Below are 24277 nucleotides of genomic sequence, written 5' to 3'. Positions count from 1 at the left end.
TATGAAAGTTTCATTTTTCAGCTGTAATCCATTTATATTAATGTGATTTCTGAGTCAAGTGAGATGCAGTTGAAAAGCATGCTTATTTTAAATTTTACCAAAATATGTTACAGCTATTTACCAAATGAATCATCAATTTCACTTAGTTAATCTTGAAACTTCTCGGTGCGTATGTGTTGTATCAATTATCACAGCTCACCAAGAATATGCGGTCACTACATCCATTAATCATCAACGCAGACACCTTGGCAAAGGGCAAAGTTTGAACCACGTCTCAAATTATATATATAATTGAAGAAGAAATTCTGTTCCAGAAGCAAAATGTTATAAAATCATCCCTGCAGCAAAAATAATAGTAATTTTAAAAGCTTACTGAGTTCCTTTAAAATAAACAAGGACAGAACTGCTATCTTGGATGAAAAAAAGAGGCAGACTACTTTTATGAATGCCATAAAAATAAACTATTTTAATAGATACATAAATAAAAGGTTTAAAGTAGAATTTTCCCCCCCAAACATCAAGATGGCCTAGCCTGTGTACAGAAACGGAACAATATTCACGTGACTACTCCATTAAATAATCACTTTGTTACATTCAATATAATTGGAGGCAAATACATAATGAAGTGATGCACCTGAATCGTTCTCCTTCCTCATCCTAGCAGTGTAGACAGTATTTTCTTATTTTACAGTACTCTCAGGATATGGATCTGTTAAATAAAACTCTGAATGACAGAATGGAAATAAAATTAAAAATCAAAGGGAAAAAAAAAACCAACCCCAAACAACCCTAGCGCCCACGGGGGTACCTCGCATCACCCACTAAGGAAAGTTTTACTGGAAGAGAAATAAGTATTGTGCTGTAAAATAAATTATGTCTTTTATATCTTGTTGTATCTTAAAGTGTTTAAATACTACATTCGCTTTGGTGATGTGCTTTTGCCTATGCCTAGATTAAATTATATATGGCGTGTGCTAGCTGTTCACGTGTGTTGAAGAACAACCTTCTGGTTTTACCGCAAATGGGGGGAGCTTAGCACACCTCGGAAATTTTAAAAATATTTCTGATTTACAGAAGACAGACAAAGTCTAATTCAAAGCAGCTTTCCTCCTAGCATGCTCCTCTCCTCAGCACCAATAAAAAGTTATCCTGATGGCTTCATGTTTCTGCTGTATTATATAAAAAAAATGTCCTAAGTTGGTGACTAATACATTCTGACCCACAGAGGTTCTCAAGTTTTGTTTTTACTTTCTCTTTATGAATCTTCTGTCAGTTTGAGAACATCTGCCATTAACATCTCCATACGCTCCAAATATTCCAACTGATTTGTCCATCAAAACTGAGTTTACTGAAATCAGGTGTTATCGCCGTTGTTATCTGGAATGTAGCTGTGATAGGTGAGCACCATTCATCCTGTAGAGGAGAAAGTTTGTCATGGGGACTTTTACGTACACTCAAGGCAGAGTGTTGAGATACCTTGTGCTGGTGAAATCAGAGAAAAAAATAAAAACATTACAACTTCCATCCATAGTGCAGAGCTAGCCTTTTTAGTATATTCTGTCAGAAGTTCAAGAGAGTTCGGCCAAGCTGACTTAGACTTGGCAAAAGAGCGCACTTGAGTCTATCCACCAGCAAGACGTGAACGGCAATGTAATGACTGTCCTTTTTTCCGATTTGCTTTTTTCTTGTTCTTGGTTTTGTTCTTCTTTTGCTTATTCGCACTTTTACTTTTATCTGATTTCTTTTTCTTTTCGTCCTCCTTAAACCACGGCCCCCAGACTCCTCCATTCAGCTTTGGGTTACTCCGAGGGTCCTTAGGTGGGTATCGAACAGGAACCGCAGTCTTATTGAACTGTGAAAGCCTCCGCAACAACTCTTTCACTACGTCTGGGTACCTTGCAGAGAGGTCCACGCGTTCATACGGATCAGCGGTTATGTTGAAAAGCCACACTGTTTTGCCAGCCGACCAAGAAACGCGTTCGTTGTGCCAGCGGTTGGGGCCCGCATTACTGAAGGCCTGTGGAGGTACCCAGTCGCTGTATCCCGGATTTCCCGTCAGCAGTTTCCAATGATTCACTCGGATGGCAGATTGAATCGCAGTGTTCCAGATCCCATAGCCAGCTGCCCAAGACCCATTTTTGGCTTTGGTGTAAATCGGGTCAATGTTGTGTAAGATGTCTACCCGTGGAGAACGTCTGCCTTCGCTAATGGTTTCCCATATATCGTAGCCATCCAGCTGGATATCCTCATCGATCTGCCCTTCGGCCAGCGTGATCAAAGTGGGGAACCAGTCTGTGATGTGCACAAGCTCCTTACACACGGAGCCTTTGTTTTTCAGAAGGGGGCTATGAACAAACCCAACTGCACGGATACCTCCTTCCCAGTAGGTCCCTTTGCTTCCTCGGAGAGGCCAGTTACTTCCACCAGCCATTGGCTGCCCGCCATTATCTGAAGAATATATGATAATGCTGTTCTCATAGTAACCGTACTTCTTTAAAGCAAGGGTTACATTGTTTATGGCTTCATCCAGACAAGCTAGCATTGCAGCGTATCTTCGCCTGTTGATGTTATTTATTGATCGATAATGTTCAAAATACTTGCCTGGTGCCTGAAGAGGCGAATGAACAGCTTGGTAAGCAATATATAAGAATAAAGGTTTCCTGGGGTTATGAGAAGCTAAGATTTGTTGTACTTTTTGCGTGTACATCTGTGTTGAGTAGATGCCGTTGTCATGATCCCACGCTGCGTTGTCGTTCTCGTACAGGTCATAGCCACATATCCCAGGGCTGTCACATTTGAAGTGAGTGTAATAGTCGCCGCTGCCTAAGAGCGAGCCAAAGAAAGTGTCAAATCCTCTCTGCGTGGGCATGCATTCTCTGCGATAAAACCCCAAGTGCCATTTGCCAACCATGTGCGTGGAATAACCAACCTCCTTCAGCTTCTGAGGTAGCGTGACGTTATCCAGAGGTAAGCAGTTGGGCTGGGTTGGCCGGATAATGGAGTGCTGAAGGCCCGTGTGTATCTGGTACCTGGAGGCAGGGAGGAGAAAGGCATCAGGTGGGGTGCAGGGAAAGAAACGCTCAGGCCTTTATGCCTGGACACTGATGTAACAGCAAATATTCCTATACATGCAGCAATTTTGACTGGAAATCTTTTCAAGTGCGTATGTCAAAAAACTAACGAGGTCATACTATTAAATCTGCTGAAACAGGAGAACGGCATCTGTTTCGCTTCACAAGTGTTTAAGAGCAGTTCCCCCACCTCCGTTGGCCAACGGTCAACAATACTGCACAAGAAACACGACACGGCAGCGTCACACGCTTCTCTCCCTGCTGGCCTCACTTTTAATGTTTTAATTTCCTTGTAGCTGCGAGCAATGTCAAAGGATCTCAGAGGCTGCCTGTGAGCTGCTCTTTGGGCACGACTATTTTAAAACTAGCAGCCCAACTCACCGCCCTTCCCGGTTATGTTGCTTTTTTCTGAGCACGAACAAGTCCTACAGCACTGACTCGCGACCAGTTCTCAGCGCATGTGAAAGCCCGAGGGTCTGATTTCCAGTCATCCATCATGCGATATGCATACGGGCTATGACTTCGCAGAGATATTATTAAAAATCAAAGGAAAACAAAAAAAAGACCAGAGTCAGTCATCAGCATGCACATGATGGAGCCTGGCTCTGCTTTCTCCTACAGTCCCATGCTCCAGCATTTATCTCCCAAGTAAAAGGCGTAAGTATGCATGGATGGCAAATACCCTGGCCAAAACTCAAAGACACATATACAGTTACAGTGAAAGAAATTTATGAGCGATCGCTTGAAAGGAAGTGATAATTTCGTCACTGGGTCTCTGGTTCAGCAGTCATTTTCTTGCCTAACTGTTTGATGAAATGTTTCTCTCTGCGAATTGAGTTAGTCAAAATACCTGCGTATACAGGAGCACAGATATTTTGAGGTACTTTTTCCTCCACAGAAAGCTTTGACATGTCTCCATTTAATAATGATTATAGAAAATTATGTGGACAAACACAATTTTTACACTGCCTCATAATTTGCTAGAGGTAAACTTATCTACACCATATAAATACGCAGGACTTTGAGCATGTAACAGCAGTATATTTAAAGCACAGGATAATAAATTCTGCAGTGCAGCGCAGTCTGTGTGTAAAGAATACATACGGCCTCCATACGATTAGAAAATGAATTCAGCATGGCCAGTAGTAAGCATAAAAAATGAAGGACAAATCAATCCATTTATATCAGTTTGACACTAAAAAATAAAATGTGACACCACACTGTAAACCAAAGACGACTTCTCCCTGAGCGTGAGAATAGATTAAATTCTCAGGCATGAATAGAATACCGTGAATCTTCCCCAAACCCACTTTTTTATTCCTTTGTGGTGGCAGGAGTTGGGACTTCCTGACACATTCTGCTAGTGCTGCCAATCCAATGGGTCTCCAGAGCGATCCAGAAAATTAAAACCATTAGGCTCTGCCTGTCCATAAATAACTGAAAGTCTGCTTTTATACGATGTCTTCCTGGCCAGGATCTTAGAAGGCAACATAGATGCCTTTAATGCCTGCCAATCTGCAATAATTGTGTAACTCCCATTTTATTCTTGAACTTCTTTTCACAGAACCAGAAGCTCTCGACTAATTTATTGCAGAAGCTTTGAGTGTTGCGCTCCTCTGCTTTAAGCTACCCAGTTCGCTGCAGTGCTGCTGCTTTTCATTTTCTCCCCGGCACTTTTTCAGAGCACCGTTTCTCTTACCGGTGTGTGGATCTGGAGCCCTGCCATCCCATTGTCCCCAAACTCTCAAGCTGGCGCTGACCCAGGAGATACTGCCGTCGTTAAAGCACGCTCTCAAAATGACATGTTTCTGAGATCCACCCTTTGGTTTTTGTGGAAGAAGTGTCATGTGCACCCAAATACCCACATCTTTCCCATGATTCGAGTATAATATTCATCTCCTTTTAAAAATTGTAAACTCCAGTAAGGAAACCGCGCGGACTCATGGCAGTGCCCCATACTTCACTTCATCTTCAAGAGTCCTCAGGGAACTACGTTCACAAGACATTTAACGTCCTTCTCTTTCCTCCGCCTTGTTAAACTCACTAAATTCCCCTTGTTTGATCCAGCTGGAAAAGTCCTTGTCCACACCCTACTATTTTAGTCAACAGCTTCTGTTTTCTTAAACCTTGCCAGCCACCTCTGTTTTGAGATGAACCCCCAATCCCAGCTGGGCAGTTTCTCCCCTGATAAGCTAATTTTCCTGGAAGTCAGGATTTTCTCCGAAGTGACGGTGTTGTAATAGAGATCCTTCCACCTGTCTCCTCGACGCAGGATCTGAGTCTAGAGGGGACGGGCAACAGAATTTGCGACGCGTGGCAAACCAGTTTGCCTCTTGACAAAGCCTACACAGAAAATATGATATTCATGCAGAGTTAATTCTCATAAACAACTCAAACAACACATAGATTCCCCAGCTAGGGCTTTTCAATTATATAGCTAAGCATTAAATTCCTACACCATTAATCTGACAAATACCAAACCAAAAAATATCAAGAATTAGCCTTATACGCATTCTTCTCAGGAAAATATCTGGCATACAGCAGTGAGACTTATTTCAGCAGTCCCCTCAGTAACTTGTTCAATATGCTGGCTACAATGCACATAGAATTCTCTGCTGCTGTCTTTTTTCACGTGAGCCTTTGGGGTGCTCCCCACATGCGTGCGCGTATTTACGGCATGGCTATGCTTCTGCATATACATACAAATAGATACGCCTTTTTAGACTCATATATGTCAACAGGGACCTGCGAAATAATCAATTTTAAGTGAAGATATTTAGCCCGTATAAATGTTTCAAAGAAATATCAACCTCTAACGATCAGCATATTCTTCACTATTACAAAAACAGTCAAGATCTATTCACTTTTCTGTGAAAGGCCACGTGCCTTCCTAATTGATCCATTATGCGGCAATATTACTTTTTTTCAGTGAAAGTATTTTGTTTTCACAGGACTTGCAGACCATTCATGGAAAAACAAAGTCATCTGAGCAAAAGGCATTGACTATATGGAAGAACAGGAAAAATATCTCAAGGTTACTGTTTGGAAACTGTATTTAGGCTGCGCAAGAGAAGAAAAAACTGGACAAGGAAAAGAAATAAGGAAATAATAAGGACACAAAGGAAATAAGAGGCAGACGCTGATTTTAGGGGAGTTCTTTGGAAGATAAACTCATGAGCCCACTAAGTGCTGTGAAATGTCTGTGAAATACATTCTATAGATTTCATCGCTTTCCACCGCAAGACTAGTTAATTCTTTAGGATGAAGTGGTTGAATTTAATCCCAAATGTCAAAAGCAAGTTATGATCATGAACAGCCTGGAATTCATTATGATCATGACAACACTAGAAAACAGTTAAATATGAGCAAATGCTGACAGGCCACAGACTCTAGTTTTGTAGTTGTTTGGACTTGGACCTTTATGGATAGTATTTACATAAAGGTAACAGACTGAAAATGTTCTGTATAAAAGAACAGAGCTTCAAGACTTGCAAATGCTTTACACGCATATACTATTTCTCCCTACTCCTCTAAGTTTTATATCATGGCTGCCTCTATTGGATACCTGAAACTTAAAATTTGCTGAATAAGGAACTAATTAAAATTTACGTAGTGTGTTCAGCTAATAATATGGATATTAAAAATTAATTTAGCCTCTCTACATGGGCACAGCTGCTCTTTGCGCATTTTCTACTCTTGTTTCCATTTGACTAGCGGGGAAGTTTTCCGATGTCTACCGTAAAAACCCTGTGATAACAGTTCCGGCTAAGGCAGCTGTATAACGCTGGTTGACTGTTACACCGCTTTGTTTACTTGTTTGTAGTGGAAACTTTAACGCAATGGACTCCCAGAGGGAGTATCTTGATGACTTCATAGGCCCTTTGCTTCTTGGATGCCGAGAGAAATACTTCAGAGGTTTCTTAAAATAAATAAACAAACAAATAAATCTTCCATCCTGAGTGTGAGCTCATGATACTGCTTTCCAACATGATTTCCCTTCCTGTTTTAATCTAGAAAGACACAAAACTAAGCCAGTGGCTTTTACCTACTTTCAGTCTCAAGGTGCAGAGACCATTAAGTTGTTCAAGGTCAACTGTACCTTCAGGTGCCAGAGCTTTTGTGGACATAAACCACCACGGGGACACCCAAGTCAATTTGACCAGAGCTTAAGGAATGCATTAACATTTGGAGGCTTAACTTCCCCCTTCTGATGTCGGTCTAAATTATTTTCCCAGTTCTCATCTGGAGAGCAAACCAAAGTCGAGAAGCAGCTCCATGACAGTAGTCTTTGCACATTTTCACTACTATTCTCCTGAAGCAGAGAACAAGACTTAGGGGCTGTATAGTAGAAGAGGTTCTCCTGGCATGCCTCAATCCCCATGGTGCCTAAATATATGTAGGCCAAACCAGTTTTCCTTAAAAAAAGTTTCCCTAAGGAGTTTTCTATTGAGTATTTTCCCCCATTAACTTCAGGGTGGGTTCTGCACCGAGAAAGAAGCTGGGATGTTTCTAATTTTGTAATGTGCATGTTCAAAACTATTCATTTTAAGCTTTTGTAATTTTAAACTACTGCATTAATGATCTTCAAACTGAGTTGCTTTTAATGCTCACTGAAGATTAACGAAGAAGCACAGTTTGAAGTTTCTAATTTCAGGAACTTTTGCTAGCACAGTTCTAGTTAGTACACGGGGAAAACTTATTATTATTATGCTTGCATAGCTCAGGATATTTCGAGAAAAACTTCTCAATTTCAAAAATCATAAACTCTAGCCTAGGATTTAGAAAAGAATATTTTCAATGAAAAAAAATAATTTGCCAGAGTGAGTTGTGAATGGAGCGATAGCAGTGAGGTACACCTGCTACATTAATTAAAGGGATTACTATTGATGATTATGCATTTCCTCGTTAAAAATAATAAAATAAATCACGCAGGTACCAGTCTATAAAGTAGACTTAGTTTCAGGTAAGATGTCAAAAACTGTTCTTTAGAAGTCTTTGATTGTATCACACAACAAAAGAAATACAGCTATTCCAGATGAGCAAAGAATATAGAATCGGTGACATTTTTTGCGTGGAGGTTCCCACTTATCGTGCTTCCAAAAGCAGGCAGTAGGCACCTCAGCATGTGTTACAGTAGGAAGATGGAATATCTGTTCTAAACAAGGCCAGGCCAGCTCAACTCCGTCTATCGCATTTCTTCAGTATTGGTGCTCTACGGCAACTGTGCATTATTCCATGTGATACGTCTTCTAAATGCTAGTGAAAAATTTTCAGTTTTCATGCAGTATAGTCTTCTCAGAATCAACCTTAAGGAGCCTTCAGCTGATACTATATAAATTACAGTTTGTCTTTCAAAAATAGCAGCTATGCAGCAGCATGAGAGAATTTTTTTTTTTCCCCTGAATTCTGGATACTTGGTTCCAAAGTAAAGTTATAGCGAAAGCTTCAGTTAATTTAAATAAGAATGCAACTTCAGCCAAGTAGTTGGCTGAAACAGGACCAAAGCAAGCAATCAAAGTTTGTGCCCTGAACACGAGTGATGCTATAGGTATGGAAATAACTCTCAAGTCAGCCATGCAGCATTTTGTCCTGGATGAAATTCTGAACAACATTATGAAGGTGAAAGAAATGCCTTCTGCATTAGAACATGACCTGTCACAAAACCTCTCTGCTCAATCTTCTGTCAATTTAGATTCATAGAGTTCTTTCTGGCATACATTTATCGTTTAACCATTTTTATCTTCTAGTGTATAACTTTTATAAGATTCTGGGGCGGAAGGCAGGTTATGAATGTAGATGGACCAGAGAAGCAAACGCAACGTTAGAGACTAACTGTGAACTCGAAACCTTTGCAGACTTTCACTGTGTCAGCCCACATAAAACAAACCCGAATTTTTCACGCACATACACACATTCACTTCATCTTCAGCTGTATTCCTTGGATTTTTATGTGCTTATAAATCACAGCGCAAAAATATCCACTTCTAAACCAAGTATTTACATAAAAAGTCTAACTCAAATTATTTACTGTTTTATCACTCTGGCAGTGCCACAGCAAACATTTAACTTGAAAGGTTCTGAATCTTGCCCTAATTTCAAATTTTGGCAAAGTAGTGGAGATTTTTCTGTTTTTAAATCAGCTAAGGTTCTTCCATCAAATACAGAAAAAGAAAAAATAACGTAGCAATTTATTTGTGGACTAATAACGTTAGTTATTATTCCAATTACCTTTTTTTTCCAAGGACCTACAGGAACTAAGGTATTCTTGTTTAACCAAATGCCGTTTGGATTGTGATGCCTTAACTCAATCTCAAAATCATTTGGAAATTCTGATCTCACACCAGCCCTGACATTTGGTCATTTGAATAACGTCCTCACACCCCCATTATCACTTATACTGCAAGCGTATTTTTATAATTCAGCATCTAGATGCCACCCAGAGTTACTTTAACAAAAATAAACATTTATCAATAGCAAGAACCAGAGGGTCTTGCAGTGATTGTCTTGTGGTGGTTCAGAAGAGGTGGACCTTCCTGCTCAAAAAATAGAGAACCAAGCCAGAAATGTTGCTGTTCTTGGCTCTACATTCTGACCAATTTTGCATCTCACAGTTCTGCACCAGCTCTACTCTCTTTTCTTCTTCCCAACTTCCCATTTTCATACGCTAATTCCAATTTTTTTACAACGCATTATTAACCTGGCAGCATATTCGCTACTAACCCTTCCTGTCACTGAGACGATTTATCTGCTGGAAAGGGAGGACAAAAAGGATGAAGGAGAACGTGGGAGTCAGCAGCAGCTGGAATGCATATGTGTACATGCAGCTATTGTTTTCTTTGCTCCTTGTTTGCTGCAGCTGTGGAAACAGAGCATGTTTCCAACTCTATCGCTGAATGTTATTAATTTAGAAAAAAGAGGGGGAAAAAAATGTACGATTGCATAATCAGCGCTCTCGGTTTCACGTCGGCATGTAAGTGACATGAAAAGAAAACAATGTGACTAAATACTTTGCATGCCCAACCACAAATCCAGACATTGCTGCCAAATTCTGGGCTTTCAGCAAAAATTGATCCCATCGGATATGACACCTAATCAAGGCGTTAAAAGGAAAAGAAATGCACTGCTGGGACTTCAGGCGTATACTGGAGCCACACTGCCAAGAAGAGAAGTTAACATAAACAGACTATCCCTACATAGTTTTCTGAAGTTAGGGCAAGAAAACAGCAAAGGAAAACCAATTCATTAATTAGAGGTGGATTTTTTTAAGTCCCGCCTCAGTCATTTTTTCCAGGAGGAAAACCAGAAGAAAATCAGATACATGGAGTCTAAAAGCCATAAATTGGCATGCAGGAGAACTCCTTTCTTGGGTACTTCCAAAAGTTGGTCTGAAGACCTTGTTGCAAGCACTGCATGAGGCTGGAGCAAGACCAACACGTTGGAACGGGGAAACGGCATGTACCAGCTTGTAAAGGCTGTTCTCAGCACGTAACTCCTGAGCATTGAAAGTGCTGAAAAGAGGCCTTCACCTCAATCTGGAGAGAATATAATCTCAGATACTATAAAAAATCCTAGACTAGTCATTCTTGTAGTTAGGGTAAATGCCAACATGTCCCATTGAAGCATTCTGCCTAAAAGAATACATTAGTTGGTAATAACATAGGCGTTCTTACATGACCAATAAAAAAAAACAAAACCCAAATCACAATTGCCATGTCCACATGTGAAATATTTTTCAGCTTGAAATCTCCAGGCTGCAACTCATAATTCTGTGACAGTTTAGGAAAATTTGTTCGTCTTCAAGAAGAATTTATTCAGTGAATGCACCTAGGGGACGTGAAAGATATTCAATGTATGGCTGCCTTTCATAAGACGACACCTTTCATAAAAATGATGTATTTGGTAGCAGTCCTTAAGGTAGCAGCCAAAAAGTTATTTTCTTATCTTACACTTTAATTAAAGTACCCATTTCCGCCATTTATTACTATTTCTGAATTAATATTGTCCTTACATATTATTCATATATCCAGTACTTAGAGTCTATATCAATCTAAATGCTGTAAAGCGACCTTGAATTGACAGCGAGGATGACTGAGGACAAAATGACAAGATGTAAAATACAGGTTAACAACTACCATATCACGGTTTTATATGGTATCATCTGAGAGAGATAATTGCTTTGTAATTAAAGAATATTATGACATTGAAAAACAAACAAAAAAAAAACTGGATTATTTGGAGCTTCGGAAACATCTCAAGGGTTTTAGATACCTTCACGCAACATCCAAACTTTGCTAAAGTTGTGATTTTCTATGAACCATTGGAACAACTAAATAAACACACAATTTCTGAGCCTGACATTGGAGAATGTCATCGTTTCATTGCTGTATTGAGCTGAAGTATATCATAGGCCATTAAGTTTCTTTTGAAATCTTAAATTAGCCTTTGAGACTCCAATTTAAAATTAGAAATAAATGATTATTGAGAGTGCGCTAATCAAGTGGTAATGGTCACAATCTCTCTTTTGTGTTTATATCACCCCTATTATCCTGCTCCATGATACATCTCAAGCTCAGTTGTTTCAAAGCACCTATTACAGGAAAGACGGAACGGATTCTAGCCCCCTTAATCAATATGTAGCCGCTTAAATAGAAGGATCAATTCAATCAATTTCAAAGGAATACTCTTTTAGATAAATTTTTTCTCAATATCATAAAAATGAGTCCCTGAATTAATGCAAGAAACTCCTTTTCTAGCATAGGGATTCACTGTGAATGCTGATTAATTAAGAAATATGCTTGAATTATTATTTCAGTTTCATCTCAACGTCATTATTCTATTTGTTCTGCTTCATGTGGTGTATCATACAACATCATCGTAAAACATATATTTGCATCAAAAGGAAATTATTATCTCTTCCTTCATCTCCCATGTATCACCCGGCAATTGAGCAGAGCGGGATATCCACCTAGAGCAACGCGACAGAGCTGAGCGTTTATGCTTAAAGCTCAGTTACACATTTCCAGACAACTGTAGTTGATACTGCTGGCACACCAGGTGCGTATTAAATGATAAGCTGTTATTCAAAACTGAAAAAGTAAGAGTGCGCAATCCATTTAATCAACATAACTTGAAATTTTACACACAGACTCCAGCGCCCACCCAGACACCTCCTGTTCAAAATCTTTAACGCCAGCATTCTTGCCAGCAAGATAATGATGCCCTTTGCTGCTGTCTCTACAGGTGTCTTGGGAGAGACACATGCCAGAAATAATTTCATGCCCCTCCCGAGCTTCTGCTGGAACTGAAGTCATTTAGGAAGAAAAGCTACAGCCCTGATAATATGAAGAACAGCTTTATCTGGATTGAAGAAAAAAAAAAAAATGCATTTTGACTTTTCAACCACACAGATAGTTTTCTGGGCTGACGTTTGCTGGCAACAGCAGTGGCACTGAGTCATTAGCAAAAGAAATAACCTTGACTTGAAAGGGAAGGCTGGGAGCCAAGAGACACGCTTTCCTCTGGGTTCTGCGTAGTTTTTAGCCTGAGCGTTGCAACTGGCCTCTAATTCTTCTGTCCTTCTGACATGTTCTTATTAGTTTTAGTCTTTTGTGTTTACCGTTCTTTTAAGCAGGGTGCTACGTCCGTTGTACAACACTGCTAGCGCTTTTAATCTTCTGATAAGACATTGGTGGGATGCAATGGAGCCTCAACCCTGATGCTAAAACAAGTTTGTAACTGGATTTGGTAAAACACAGCACTTAAAAGCATCTACTTGTTTACAATTACTACTGGCAGTTATGTACAAATTCTGTTGCGTATTTCTGGCCTAGATCCTACTTCCTCATTAAATCCAGACTGTTAGCGCTACTGGATGTTCTTTTCCACTTCCTGATTAACTTGAGAAATATTGTATTACAATCCGTTTTTCAGAACGGACCACAATATCTAAGTCCATTTTTGATTGAGACAATGGCTGGCGTTGAAGGCGCTGCGTGCAGTTCCCAAAGAAATTATGGGTTAAAACGGTGAAGTATTTTATTAACCTGGGTCCCAGATGAGAGGTTCCTGATTGACAACACGGGGAAATCAAACATATTTTGTTTATTCACAGGGGAGATTCAACATGGAAATGAAATGCTGTCGCTGCCATTATCCGAGTGGATGTAGGTGTGCTTTTGGAGCAAAGGAAGGAAGGAGCGTGGAGTAATGTTTCAGGGCTGTCAGTCATTTATCTGACAATTTTCAACTAACACATCAGAGACATTACATACTGTATAATATGGCACTAAAAGGGAAGTTAAATGTCTGTATTCAAAGCACGATGCCTTTCTTACTTTAGGAATTTCCACATTTCTGGAAAGCAATAAAAGCGTGAAGACAAACCGAATCCTCCTCCCACGTATTCTTAAATGTTGCGGTCATCGGTTTCTCTCTCTTAAAAGCTCCATATGTTGGAACTGAGAAGGAACAAAACAACTTGAGCAGGTACTGTGCTCAGCTCACTGCAGCCCGTCCCTTGGAACAGGAGCAAAGACGAAAAAATGCCCCTGAGATTCAGCTCCCGTGGCTGCCTCTGATTGTGAGGAGGAGCTTGGCTGCCTTCTGCTCCTGTACCAAACGGATTCGGGTTGCCATCTTTGCGCTCTGCCCAAACTGGGCAAGGGCTAGGAAAAACGTACGGCTGCTATGCAGAGCAGGAGGGCAGGGAAATCAGAAAGCTCTCCGTTTCGGTGATTAACAGCAGCCAAGATGCCAGGTCATGGGGCACCACAAAGCCCCCTCTCACCATCCTGCTACCCTTTTCCCTCACCTTCTGTCTCCTACACCAAGGAAGAGGAAAAAAAATTGAGTTATTAAGGGATGGAGGTTTCTAGGCCTCCATGCAACTCAATAATGAAGTGATTTGGATAAACGCTCCTTTATGTCCCTCCTAAATCTGGCTTAGCAAAACAAGTAGCACTATCTTGGATGCCACTGCTGCACACTCTGATCCTTCCTAACGATTGGTAATTTCTCGTTTACACTGCTCCTCAGTCACAACTTGCTTTACTATTTGCATTGCGGGAGCATCCAACCGCCTAACAGAAATTGAGGCCGCAGCGCAAAAGGCTTGGAAATAAAATGCAGTACAAGATGGGGGGAAATGGGAACAGGTGCCTAATCATTCTTAGTCCAATAAAAATCTAGAAGCCACGCCTCTTACATGTACAGCTATTATGTCTAAAACCAGACAAAGCATACTTAAAATATCTGCTATTAAATGTTACTAAATTAACAAAACCGTGTCTTATTTAAGATGTTAATAGGTGATCTTGATCCCAAAGAGCCACAAGAATGATTCATGTAATGGAGTGAGTTGGATAAGCGTTAAGTGAGGTGTAAATGGGACACGCACAAAGTTTCGGCAGTTTTCAGTAAGTTAAACAACTAAATCCTAGTACATTCATGAAACCTACATATCGATGCCATGAAGGTTGTACACATGCTTTCTGGGGGGCTTTTTCCCACCTATCTGAAAAAATTTGCTTAACAGAGCGATATTAGCATCACGTACCCTGTGATAAACGATTTAAGGACACATATCCTCCTGAGGACCTAAGTCACTTGTATTGTTGGAGGTATACTAGTCCATATGTATAACATTCTATAGTATACGATCAAAGAACTTCAAGGCAGAGTAACCTGGCAGAGGTGGATGGGATTATCAGACCGATTCAGACATCAAAGTGAAGGATGAAGACTTCACGGGGCCCTTGTTTAGATCTCTGATTTTGCTACTCTGCACTTCGCTGCCCTCTCTGCACTCTAAGGCACTCAAATGGGTCACCACCAGCTGGACACTCAATAGTAATCCACTTTGTTCTACAGTCAAACCAAAACCATGCTCTTACATTTTTATTTCTCTCGTTCAGCTGTATGCTGTTCTTCTTGAGTTCACTACATCACATCCCTGTATACTCTAGAGAAAGAACGAGCAGAAATTACAGTGGTGTGTTACTAATTGATTGCATATATTGTCATAGCCCATGAATTTCTATCACTAACTTCAACAGTTGAAAGACATAATCAACATAATATTGTAAATTAAAAACAATTAAGGAAAACTGAAGTAATTTAAATTGTGATCTTGTAGAACATGAGGCATTCATCAGTGATTTCATTTGGAGCCATGAGAAAGAAATCCCTTTTAAAAATTAAAAATAAAAGGTAAAAGTAGCGATTATTTGAGAAACATAAGTTGTTAAGGAGAAAGGGAAACACACTTAACATTTATCACACTGCTCAAAATACTTATTTTGACAAAGGAGATCAGTAAACTGTTCTCTATTTTGACTTGTAATTGTCTTGTCCCAGTAGAAGTGTATATTGTAAATACATTAATAATGTAATCCTTCCCCTTATTCTTTTTTTTTCCTTTTGCAAAAGGGAAATTAAAAGGGCATATTCTGTTTTCTCAGAGTTTCCAAACCAAAATCACCACCACCACAGAAAAATAACTCGTACATACTTGGTCTTGAACCTTAGGGTTTCCTGTGGGAGCCAAGCATTTGTTGGAAAAAGATGACAGTAAGACTGTAACCCATCACTCCTTTTTAAGCACAATTAACTATGTGGAACATTACTTAATCGGTGGCAAATAATTTGTGGCTCCCAGATCGCTTACATCCTTTCAAGGTTGTGAAATTATGGATTTCAGTGGTTAATAATCCTGGCAATAATGCCAACATTAACAAAATACTGCAATGCCAAACAAATGAAGCATCATCATTTAGAGTCTGTTCTTGTTATTTTCAACGTTCTTCTCTGTGTGGGCAGAAGAATATGGGAATTGTGGGGATTTGTAAATGGAAAAGAGGGAAGAAAAAGAAAGAAGAATCAAGCATGCTTCATACTCGTCATGAATGAGAAGACAAAGTTTCTCTTTCCTCTTCAGGAGCCAAGAGAGTTAAAGGAGGAGAAAACCAGTGCAACGGAACGCGCGCACAGTAATTTGCTGACATTGTGCTGTCTGCATTATGACTGTACAATATCACACAGAGCTGATGAGTTGTGACAATACCACAGAGCTATCTCCATCTGGGAGAACGTGAAGATGTTAATAATGCTGCCGAATATCAGAACATCACATCTGTTTGGTTTTGTTCAGATGAGACTTTTCCACTCGCTAAAGAAATCTGTCTTCTTAATGTAGCTCTAATGGGTGACAGAGGAGGGAAGCAGCCCAGAATAAGCCATAAACCCTTCAGGGAGCCTTGTCAGCTAACTCAGTAACAAAATTCTTATCTATATTTTCCTATTAGTAATAACAAATATATAACTCATTTACACTGCTTTTCCTTTTCGGTCTCAAAGCACCCCACAAAACAGATAAATCAAACATCTCTATTTTAAATATCGGCACTCCAAAATAGGGAGAAATGAAACATCTCACAGAAGTAACCCAGCACCAAAGACATAACTGTAGGAAGAGCCCTCGTCTTCCCGGTCCCAGCCCGGGGCTCCACAAAGACATAAGAAAAGTACACAATTAGGTTCAGTGTCCCAGAGTTGAAAAACAAGAGAGAGCTCTTAAAACAGTGGCCTAACACAGGAAAGGTTAGAAAAGCAAGAACATCGCTGGATCTTGTGGCAAACTAGTTTTCTGCACTTGGTCACAATGAGCATAGCTTGGAAATGATGCATCAGCCTAGGAAGAACTGAACAGCAAAGAACTGAATTATCATATTTGGAAATGAGACAGCTGCCGAAAAGCCACGGCTGGACACGCGTTCTCTTGAAATATTTAAGTTCGGTTCAATTGTGTGATGTGAAATAAAGTTTTATGCTGGTTCTTTGGTATGTGACATAAGCTCCCCTTCCCCTTTGTTTTCATAACAGCACATAAATATTTTATGAACTATGTCTTTGAACTGTGTTTCTCTGACCCATTGACTGATTCTTATTTGTCTCTTTGAAATTGTACCTCATCTGCTATGAAAAATTCATCACCCTTGTCTGTCAAAAAAAAAAACAAACACAACAACAACAAAAAAAAACAAACTCAAAAACCCACCACAGTAATTCTGTTTGCGGCCAATTCTACAAGTCAACTCAAAGGACAATAAATTTCCACTCAATACAAGGCTGCGTGCAAAGAATTGTATCCTGATACATTGGAACCAGTAAAGCTCAAACAGATTTTCATTCATTCTTTACATACCTCAAGTTAGCCACTCCCAAAGATGCAACTGAAAAAGGAATAAAGGAAAAATATCTTCTCTTTCAGTGCGGATTAATATAAATCTGGATTTCCACCAGAAAAATAAAAACATGCCTGTATATGCCTACATATCTTATTGCATATCTGGAATTACAGATGACAGTGATAGGCAGGCTGTTCCAGGCTGACATCCAGTGCTTCATAAAGTGCACAAGCTTTTGTAGTATTATGGAAAAATAACTATCTAATGCAAAACATATCATACAGCCCATCAAAGTATCGCAGTCCAACATAGCTACAGAATCCCCCAAACTTTTCCAGCTCAGAAAAAGTATCTTTTTTTTTCTGGTTTCCCCCTCTGCTTTTTCCCATCTGTCTTCATTTTCATTCCTGTGGGGTGAAGGAAAAAACCCCATGCTCAAAATCACAATCAATTGCAATTTAGAACCTAAGCTGGTATGATTGGTTTGACAAGGAAATATCTACTTTTCTTCTGAGATGACCTGCGTTCCCTGTACGAGATGTGAAATAGCTGTTCCAACTGTTTCTCAGTTGAACGCAAAATTAAGACGTTGGCTTCGCTATGATTTAGAACCCTTGCTTATTAACAAACTTCCCTTTTATTTCATTTGCTTCAGAAAAAAAAAAAAAAAATCTCTCAGCAGTATCCCTTCTGAGTATATAAATATCCTCTGCCTAAGTTACATTTAAGGATTTTATGAGCTGGAATAAGTCTTGCTGGGTCACCGGGGTTCCTTACCGGGGTCACTGGGTCCAAACTAATATGAACTTCACAGATTCACTTACGAGAAGTTCTGATTTTGCCTTCTGCTCTGGTCTATTTGGTTTTCTTCTGTGTGAAAATCACTACTTTGCCCGAGCTCACCTATTTAGCTCTCTGCAAGGCTTCAGGAATTTGGTACATTTTCTATGGGTTTCGCTCATTTCCAACAGCCTATCAGTAGATGGTCAGGATGGGTATTCACGTTGGCATCTTTTTCCACTGCGTGTTAGACTTGGCAGCACACTAAAAGCACTTTTGAAAAGTCAGAGTAATTAAATCTGGTCTGCTTGCTGATGAAATAATATTTCCATTTTTAAAAAACCCATTACAAAATCCAGTGAAACCCCGCCTTTTAGTGGAAACAATACTGCCATATCAGCCTTTATCATTAGCACCATGGCCTGAGATCTGAAGAAGCCCACATTATCAGTTGCTCACGTGTCCCGTGAACACGGTCTCGAGCTACCCTGCAGACTCAGTCTCCAAGTCAAAGCATAGCGCACTAGCTTTAATGGTGAAATGGAGAGACTCATTTTTCTGACAGCTACAGGGCTTACAAGGGATACTGGACAGACAGGGTCAAGTTCCTGCACTCAGGTTCCTGATTCTGAGCACAGTCTCAAAACCAGGTTCTTCAACATTAGGAGTTAAGAGTTTGTTACGTTTTCTGGGAAAAAACTCTTGTTTTTCTCATAGTGTCACACATCAGTACAAGGTGGGACACTTTTCAAATCTGAGAAGAAGAAAAATGAGAAAAATACCTCTAGCTCTACTATGAGAGAAGGACATCCACAGAAATGGCAAAACAGGAGTTTGAGCGAGGCAGGCAGAGTTCAGACGTTTACACAACCTCTCATAGAGTTGGAGATGTTGTGGTGGTAAAAACCAGAATCTTGGAGCTAACAAAATAAAAAGCACTGTAATTTTGCTTATCTACCTGTTTTTGTTTTGCTTTTCTAGCTGAAAAAACATTTTCCTTTTTTGCTGCCCTCTCTTGGGATACACACACAAAAAAAGGGCAAATTCTCATAGTTTCCTTCAATCTGCAATTTCCAAGGTGTGTTACTGAGACAGGAAAAACGAAACAAACCAAAAATTTGAAGCGCGTGACTATTACGGAGCTCTTGATTAGCCTACAGATGGAAAAGAAAGATTCAGATTAGCTTGCTGAACAAGGGGAATCACGCGAAGCATACCATACCTCTTAATAAAACCCCCAAATGCACATACACTATTTCACGCTCTCACCGGAAAGCATAATTTCTCCCACTCACTCCCTCAGGAATGTGCTTACAAAACTCTACTTCTCCTGACTCAGTAACTCCTACTTCAAAATTCTTCCCAATTATGGCCGTGTTTTCAGCTGCGTGTTTAAAAAGCGTTTGATGGCCTTTTATTACCTGCAGATAGTTGGTTTTCTAAAAGAGAAAGGCCAAAAAGGAAGCGCTATGCCTGCACAACGCTCTTTTCCATCCTAAAGTAAACTGGCAGCTAAAGAAGCAAAACACGGATTCAGGGAAGATGGAATCTCTCTATTGATTTGTCTCAAACGTCCCCTGACACGCAGGACGAAGTACAAAGGACTCTGACTCTTGAATAATGAGCGGTGCGTCCTCTTGATATCTTCTTCTCTCTGCCCTCAGAGGTTGCCCACCCCAGAAAAATTTTGCCTTGGTCCTAGCAGAAGTCTAGCTTCACTGACGGTTTAATAGTCAAATACCTCAGACTGCAGTCCGTGTTGGCAAAGATAAAATTCCGGTCCCTTTTCCTCCCCTTGGCACAGGGCAGTAACCTCTGACTTCAAAAAGAGGACAGATTTGAGTGAGGCAAAAATACCTCAAGTCTGAAAGGAATTTGCCCATCGCAGTTCTTCATTTTAGAGATCCAGAGTAATAATTCAGTTATCCTCCTCTCACAAGAGCTCTGAGAAGCCAACCTTATGAACATCTCTAAAGCCGTGTGAAATCTTTCGACAGAAGCAGCTGTGGAGGGCCAAAGCTTTAAGACGAAAGTAGCTTCAGTTTCCATGGTTCAGCGACTGTTGGTGATGACAATAACAGATACTGGATTTCTCCTCCTTTATCCCTCTGAAAACGGTTTTCAAAAATTCCTAGAGCGAGTCCAGGGTGGGAGGGTAGGTTACAACAAAGAAGGACTGGAAGAGGAGGAAGTCAAGGTCATCTTGCCCATGCTCCTTGCAGGGGGCTTGGACTAGATGACTTTTAAAGATCCCTTCCAACCCAAACCATTCTATGACTCTATGATCTTTCCTATTTCTTCTCTTTTACCATTTGCCCGCATCACCAACCGGCATACTGGTGCCACTGGGGCTCTTCCACCCTGCATAACCACGGGCAGCATGAGGACGGCAGCGTGTTCCTCCTAGAAAAAGTTTTGCTCTTGGCTCAGCCGCAGTTTGTCCTCTTCCTGGGCTGGCTCTTGCATTACCATCCACCTAGACAAATTAAGACATGGTTTCTTTCCTTCCTCCCTTCCTTAAATAATGACTTGACGAGACACAAATTTAGACGCAGTGGTATCAAAAAACACATACAAGTATCTTTTTTCTTAAAGACTAACAACTGTGTAGCATAAATAGGTTAAGTCAGCTATTTCAGCAAAGGAAAGCAATCTGTTCCCTCCTTCGCATGTTTTCTGGCACGTCCATCTCCAGTTGTACCACGTGAACTGAGAACACAGAGTTTTTTTCTCCAGGATCCAACAGGCGTCAGAAAATGGGAGGGGACATAGAGTTTGTTATGTTACATTCCTCTGGTTTTTGTGCATTACCTGTCTTCAAGTGCCTTCCACTTACCTAAACACACTATCTGGGCTTATTTAGATTTAATTAACTAAGCAACTAATTTAAGAAAATCCACATTGTTATTTCAAAGCAGTATATCAAATTATAGCTTTAAGGGAATTACATTTTATGCTTAACAAATTATTTATATTTTAATAAGTCAGATATTTTCCACTAACCATGTCAAAACCATGCATGTGTATCAAATAACATCTTGTAAATAACGGCTTCGCTGGCTCTGAAATTTAGGTTCACCTAGCTAACAAAACAAAGATTTAATGTAAAAATACGCTAATGGAAAAATGATGTTTCCAAAAAGTACACCGAATACTAGGAAGAGTGCAGTCATTAACAATTAGGAAAATTAGTAAATAATCTAAGTGGGATGTGATCGCTGGAGTCAGATAAGGTTTTATCTCTGGCGACAGCCATTTGCTTGTTTTGTTTTCTGTTTGTACCATCAAGAGATGGGCCCCTATACTTGACGTTATCAACCTATTGCACTGCATCTCTGGCTCTTCACCAGCTTTCTAAGGCTGTCCTGAGCATCGGAAAGGTCATGAGGAGCGTAGAAAATGTAAATGTCTCCTATATGGTTGTATATCACCTTTTTTTCCCTTCTTTCCGCAGGCATGAGAGGACATTGCCACAGCAGGAGGTGGCACGGGCTGAGCATGGTCCCAGTACCTGCCGCTGACTCAGCATCACTTGCTGAAAGGAAGAAAATCCCAGAGGGAAACGCAAACCATGCCTTCCTACCTGAGCTACATACGTTGACTCAGCGTGACCCACACATGCAGCACAGGGGTGGGAGATACAGTCACTGGTTGTCTTTGGCAAAAAAAAAAAATAAAATAAAAAACATTATATAAATTTTTAAAAATGAATTTTTAACTGCAAGAACCACTGAAATAAGTCTTTGTTTGTATTGAGTTATATTTACAGTAACTTTTCTAGAGTTCATTTCCAAGTAATCTCTTTCCTATGTTAAGTTTTCCTAAAAGAAGTGGTTTAAATTTATTATACTAAGTCTGCAGTGTTTGGGCCATTTGCATAAAATATTGCAGTATAATTTTAAAGGATGTGAAGTTAAATTTATGCTCTGTGTCCAATTCATTTAGACTCAGAATTTGAATATTTTCCAATATGAAGTCACTAACTACTCTGCACCGGACCACTGTAAACCTGGAGTGTTTCCGTTAATGTCCACGCAACTGATGCTGGATGAGGCTCTGAGCAACCTGATCTGGTTGGAGATGTCTCTGCTTCTTGCAGGGGGGTTGGACTGGATGGGCTTTGAAGGTCCCTTCCAACCCAAACCAGTCTGTGATTCTATGTTAAGTTGATGCATTGGAGGTTCTGGGGCAAGACAAATTGATTGCAATTAAAGCACGGTCGTTAAAGCCCAAACTGCTGAAAGATTTCTTTGGAAAAAAACAAAAAAAAACCAAAAAACCAAAAACCCACTGTTTATACAGGAGGATATTTTTAGTTTGGATCAGCATACTACAGCCAGACGCAGTTTCTGTATGGCATTACAGCTGATAAGCCGAGAGCAGACGGAGGAGGGGAAATATTTTAGTTCCATTCCTGCCTGGCCGGTGTTGTACCAGCACCAACTGTTTAAGACACTTTTGCAGTGTGGTAATATTTGCAAGTGTTTCCCTTCAAAAATGTGCAGAACTTCGTTCCAAGTGCGCAGGACTGTTTTGACACAACTTATCAACTGCTACCAAACAGAGCAGATTCAGACCACAGTTGTTCCATTTGCTAAATTCAAAATTTCCCACGTGCAAGCCAAGGGAATTAGGCCAGAGAAGGATGGGGTTTTTTTGTACTTTTTTTTTTTTAAAGCCAACTACCATGGCCATGTACATTTGTTGCCAGAAGACTGAAAGTTCAAGTGAGACAGCAAATTTATTTTCCATAGAAGAATGATGGTAAAGAAAATGAAAACTTTGATGTCTCTCTTGTTAATCTTTTTCTAGATACCAAAACTTCACTTGGCATTCAGTATTCAATATTTTTTCCCTTTTCATTTGGACACGAGACAGTTCTTTTCAAAACTACTTCCAGTTATGTACACGCTTACTTGGTATAAATCATTTTAAAAGTACAACTCTTCCGCCATAATTTTCATTTGGATGATGTCTCCTAATACAGTAGTTGCACTTGACAAAAATTAGGTCAGGCAATACATTAAGAAGGCCAACATACATCTATTCTACAGACTGTTCTAGCATCGCTGCAGCGAAATGACTATTTCTTTTTAAGAGTAACGTGTTTTTGAGCATGGAAGTTTTTCTCCTAGGAAGCCTTTTTAAAAGGCTGGGTACTTCTTCAGCACTTATTATTTTGATTAGTGAAGATTTAAAATCTTCATCACTCTCTTCTGAAAATTATGAGTAATATAATTTTACTAAACTACAGTATAGTGCACAGAATCTGGCTAAGTCACAATGATGCTTTATTAATGTTAAAGAAAAAAAAAAGACAACAAAACCAGCTGATATTAAAAAAAAAAAAAAAACAACCAGGAATCCCTGGCTAAGCGACAGATCTTGCCCTCTCCAGTAATGCTAGTTTAAATGAAGAAAATGACAAATTCAATTTTTTGTGATATAATATCGACATTTTCAATCTATTATGGGATTATTTTTCCTACCTTCTTCATCATAACACATGTTCTTTGGAGAGGAAGAGGAGAAACTGTTATGCACAATTAGGAACATGCATTGTTTATTCCCAAAACCAAAACCCAGTTCGCTGATAATAAGTGACAACTCCATTTTGCTGGACATGATTCAAAAGAAAATAAAGGTCATATTTCTAATAAAAACAGGTATTAGCTATAGTAAAGGAAACACCTGGAGCATGCCTGATTGGTCAACTCTAATCTTTAAAACCTAATGAGGCCCCCACAGTAATTTTGTCCTTGCTGTTAAACACCATATGTCTACTTCAAAAGACATGAAAGCTTCAAGCGGTCTTTTAAGAAAATGCCTCCAACATGTTAATGTCCATTAATTCATGAAATTGGTCTCTCCTCAGCAGAGAAACAAAGTAATAAGAATATTAAAGAGTACAAGTGTACTTTGTTGTTGAATACAGGAGCTGTGTCTGCATATTAGCTTTCTACCCCTGCGTAAGATTTATGATCACCTTGATCTGCAATACAGACAATTTTTCGTGAAGAAATATACTCGAGCGATGCTGTCTTGAAGGTCTATGAACCACAAGGCTCAGCCTTGTGAGAAATGACAACTTGTGACAAACAAATCCTTCCTTGTAAGTACACGACTGAGATCCCAATCAGGACAGTCTGGTTTCCTGGCTTGTACCAGGCCTTGTTCTGCCAGCTTCAACACAACATGGCTACAGAGAAGGTTCTCTCCACTCGTTCTGGTAATTGCTCGCAT

General features: G+C 39.8%; 1 protein-coding gene across 1 annotated transcript in view; it reads right to left on the bottom strand.

The window, feature by feature from the left end:
* Positions 1 to 437: 437 nt before the first annotated feature.
* Positions 438 to 24277, bottom strand: part of ARSJ (arylsulfatase family member J) — a 40077-nt gene continuing 16237 nt past the window's right edge. The window contains exon 2 of the mRNA XM_086746775.1: positions 438 to 3029. Coding sequence (XP_086602901.1) covers positions 1622 to 3029 — 1408 coding nt within the window. The 3' untranslated portion in view covers positions 438 to 1621. The remainder of the gene's footprint in view (positions 3030 to 24277) is intronic.

Source organism: Chlamydotis macqueenii, chromosome 4, assembly GCF_036417535.1.
Source record: "Chlamydotis macqueenii isolate bChlMac1 chromosome 4, bChlMac1.mat, whole genome shotgun sequence".
In the NCBI taxonomy this organism is placed as follows: domain Eukaryota; kingdom Metazoa; phylum Chordata; class Aves; order Otidiformes; family Otididae; genus Chlamydotis; species Chlamydotis macqueenii.
Note: the sequence above shows the minus strand (reverse complement) of the source record. Positions and strands in the feature narration are given on the sequence as shown.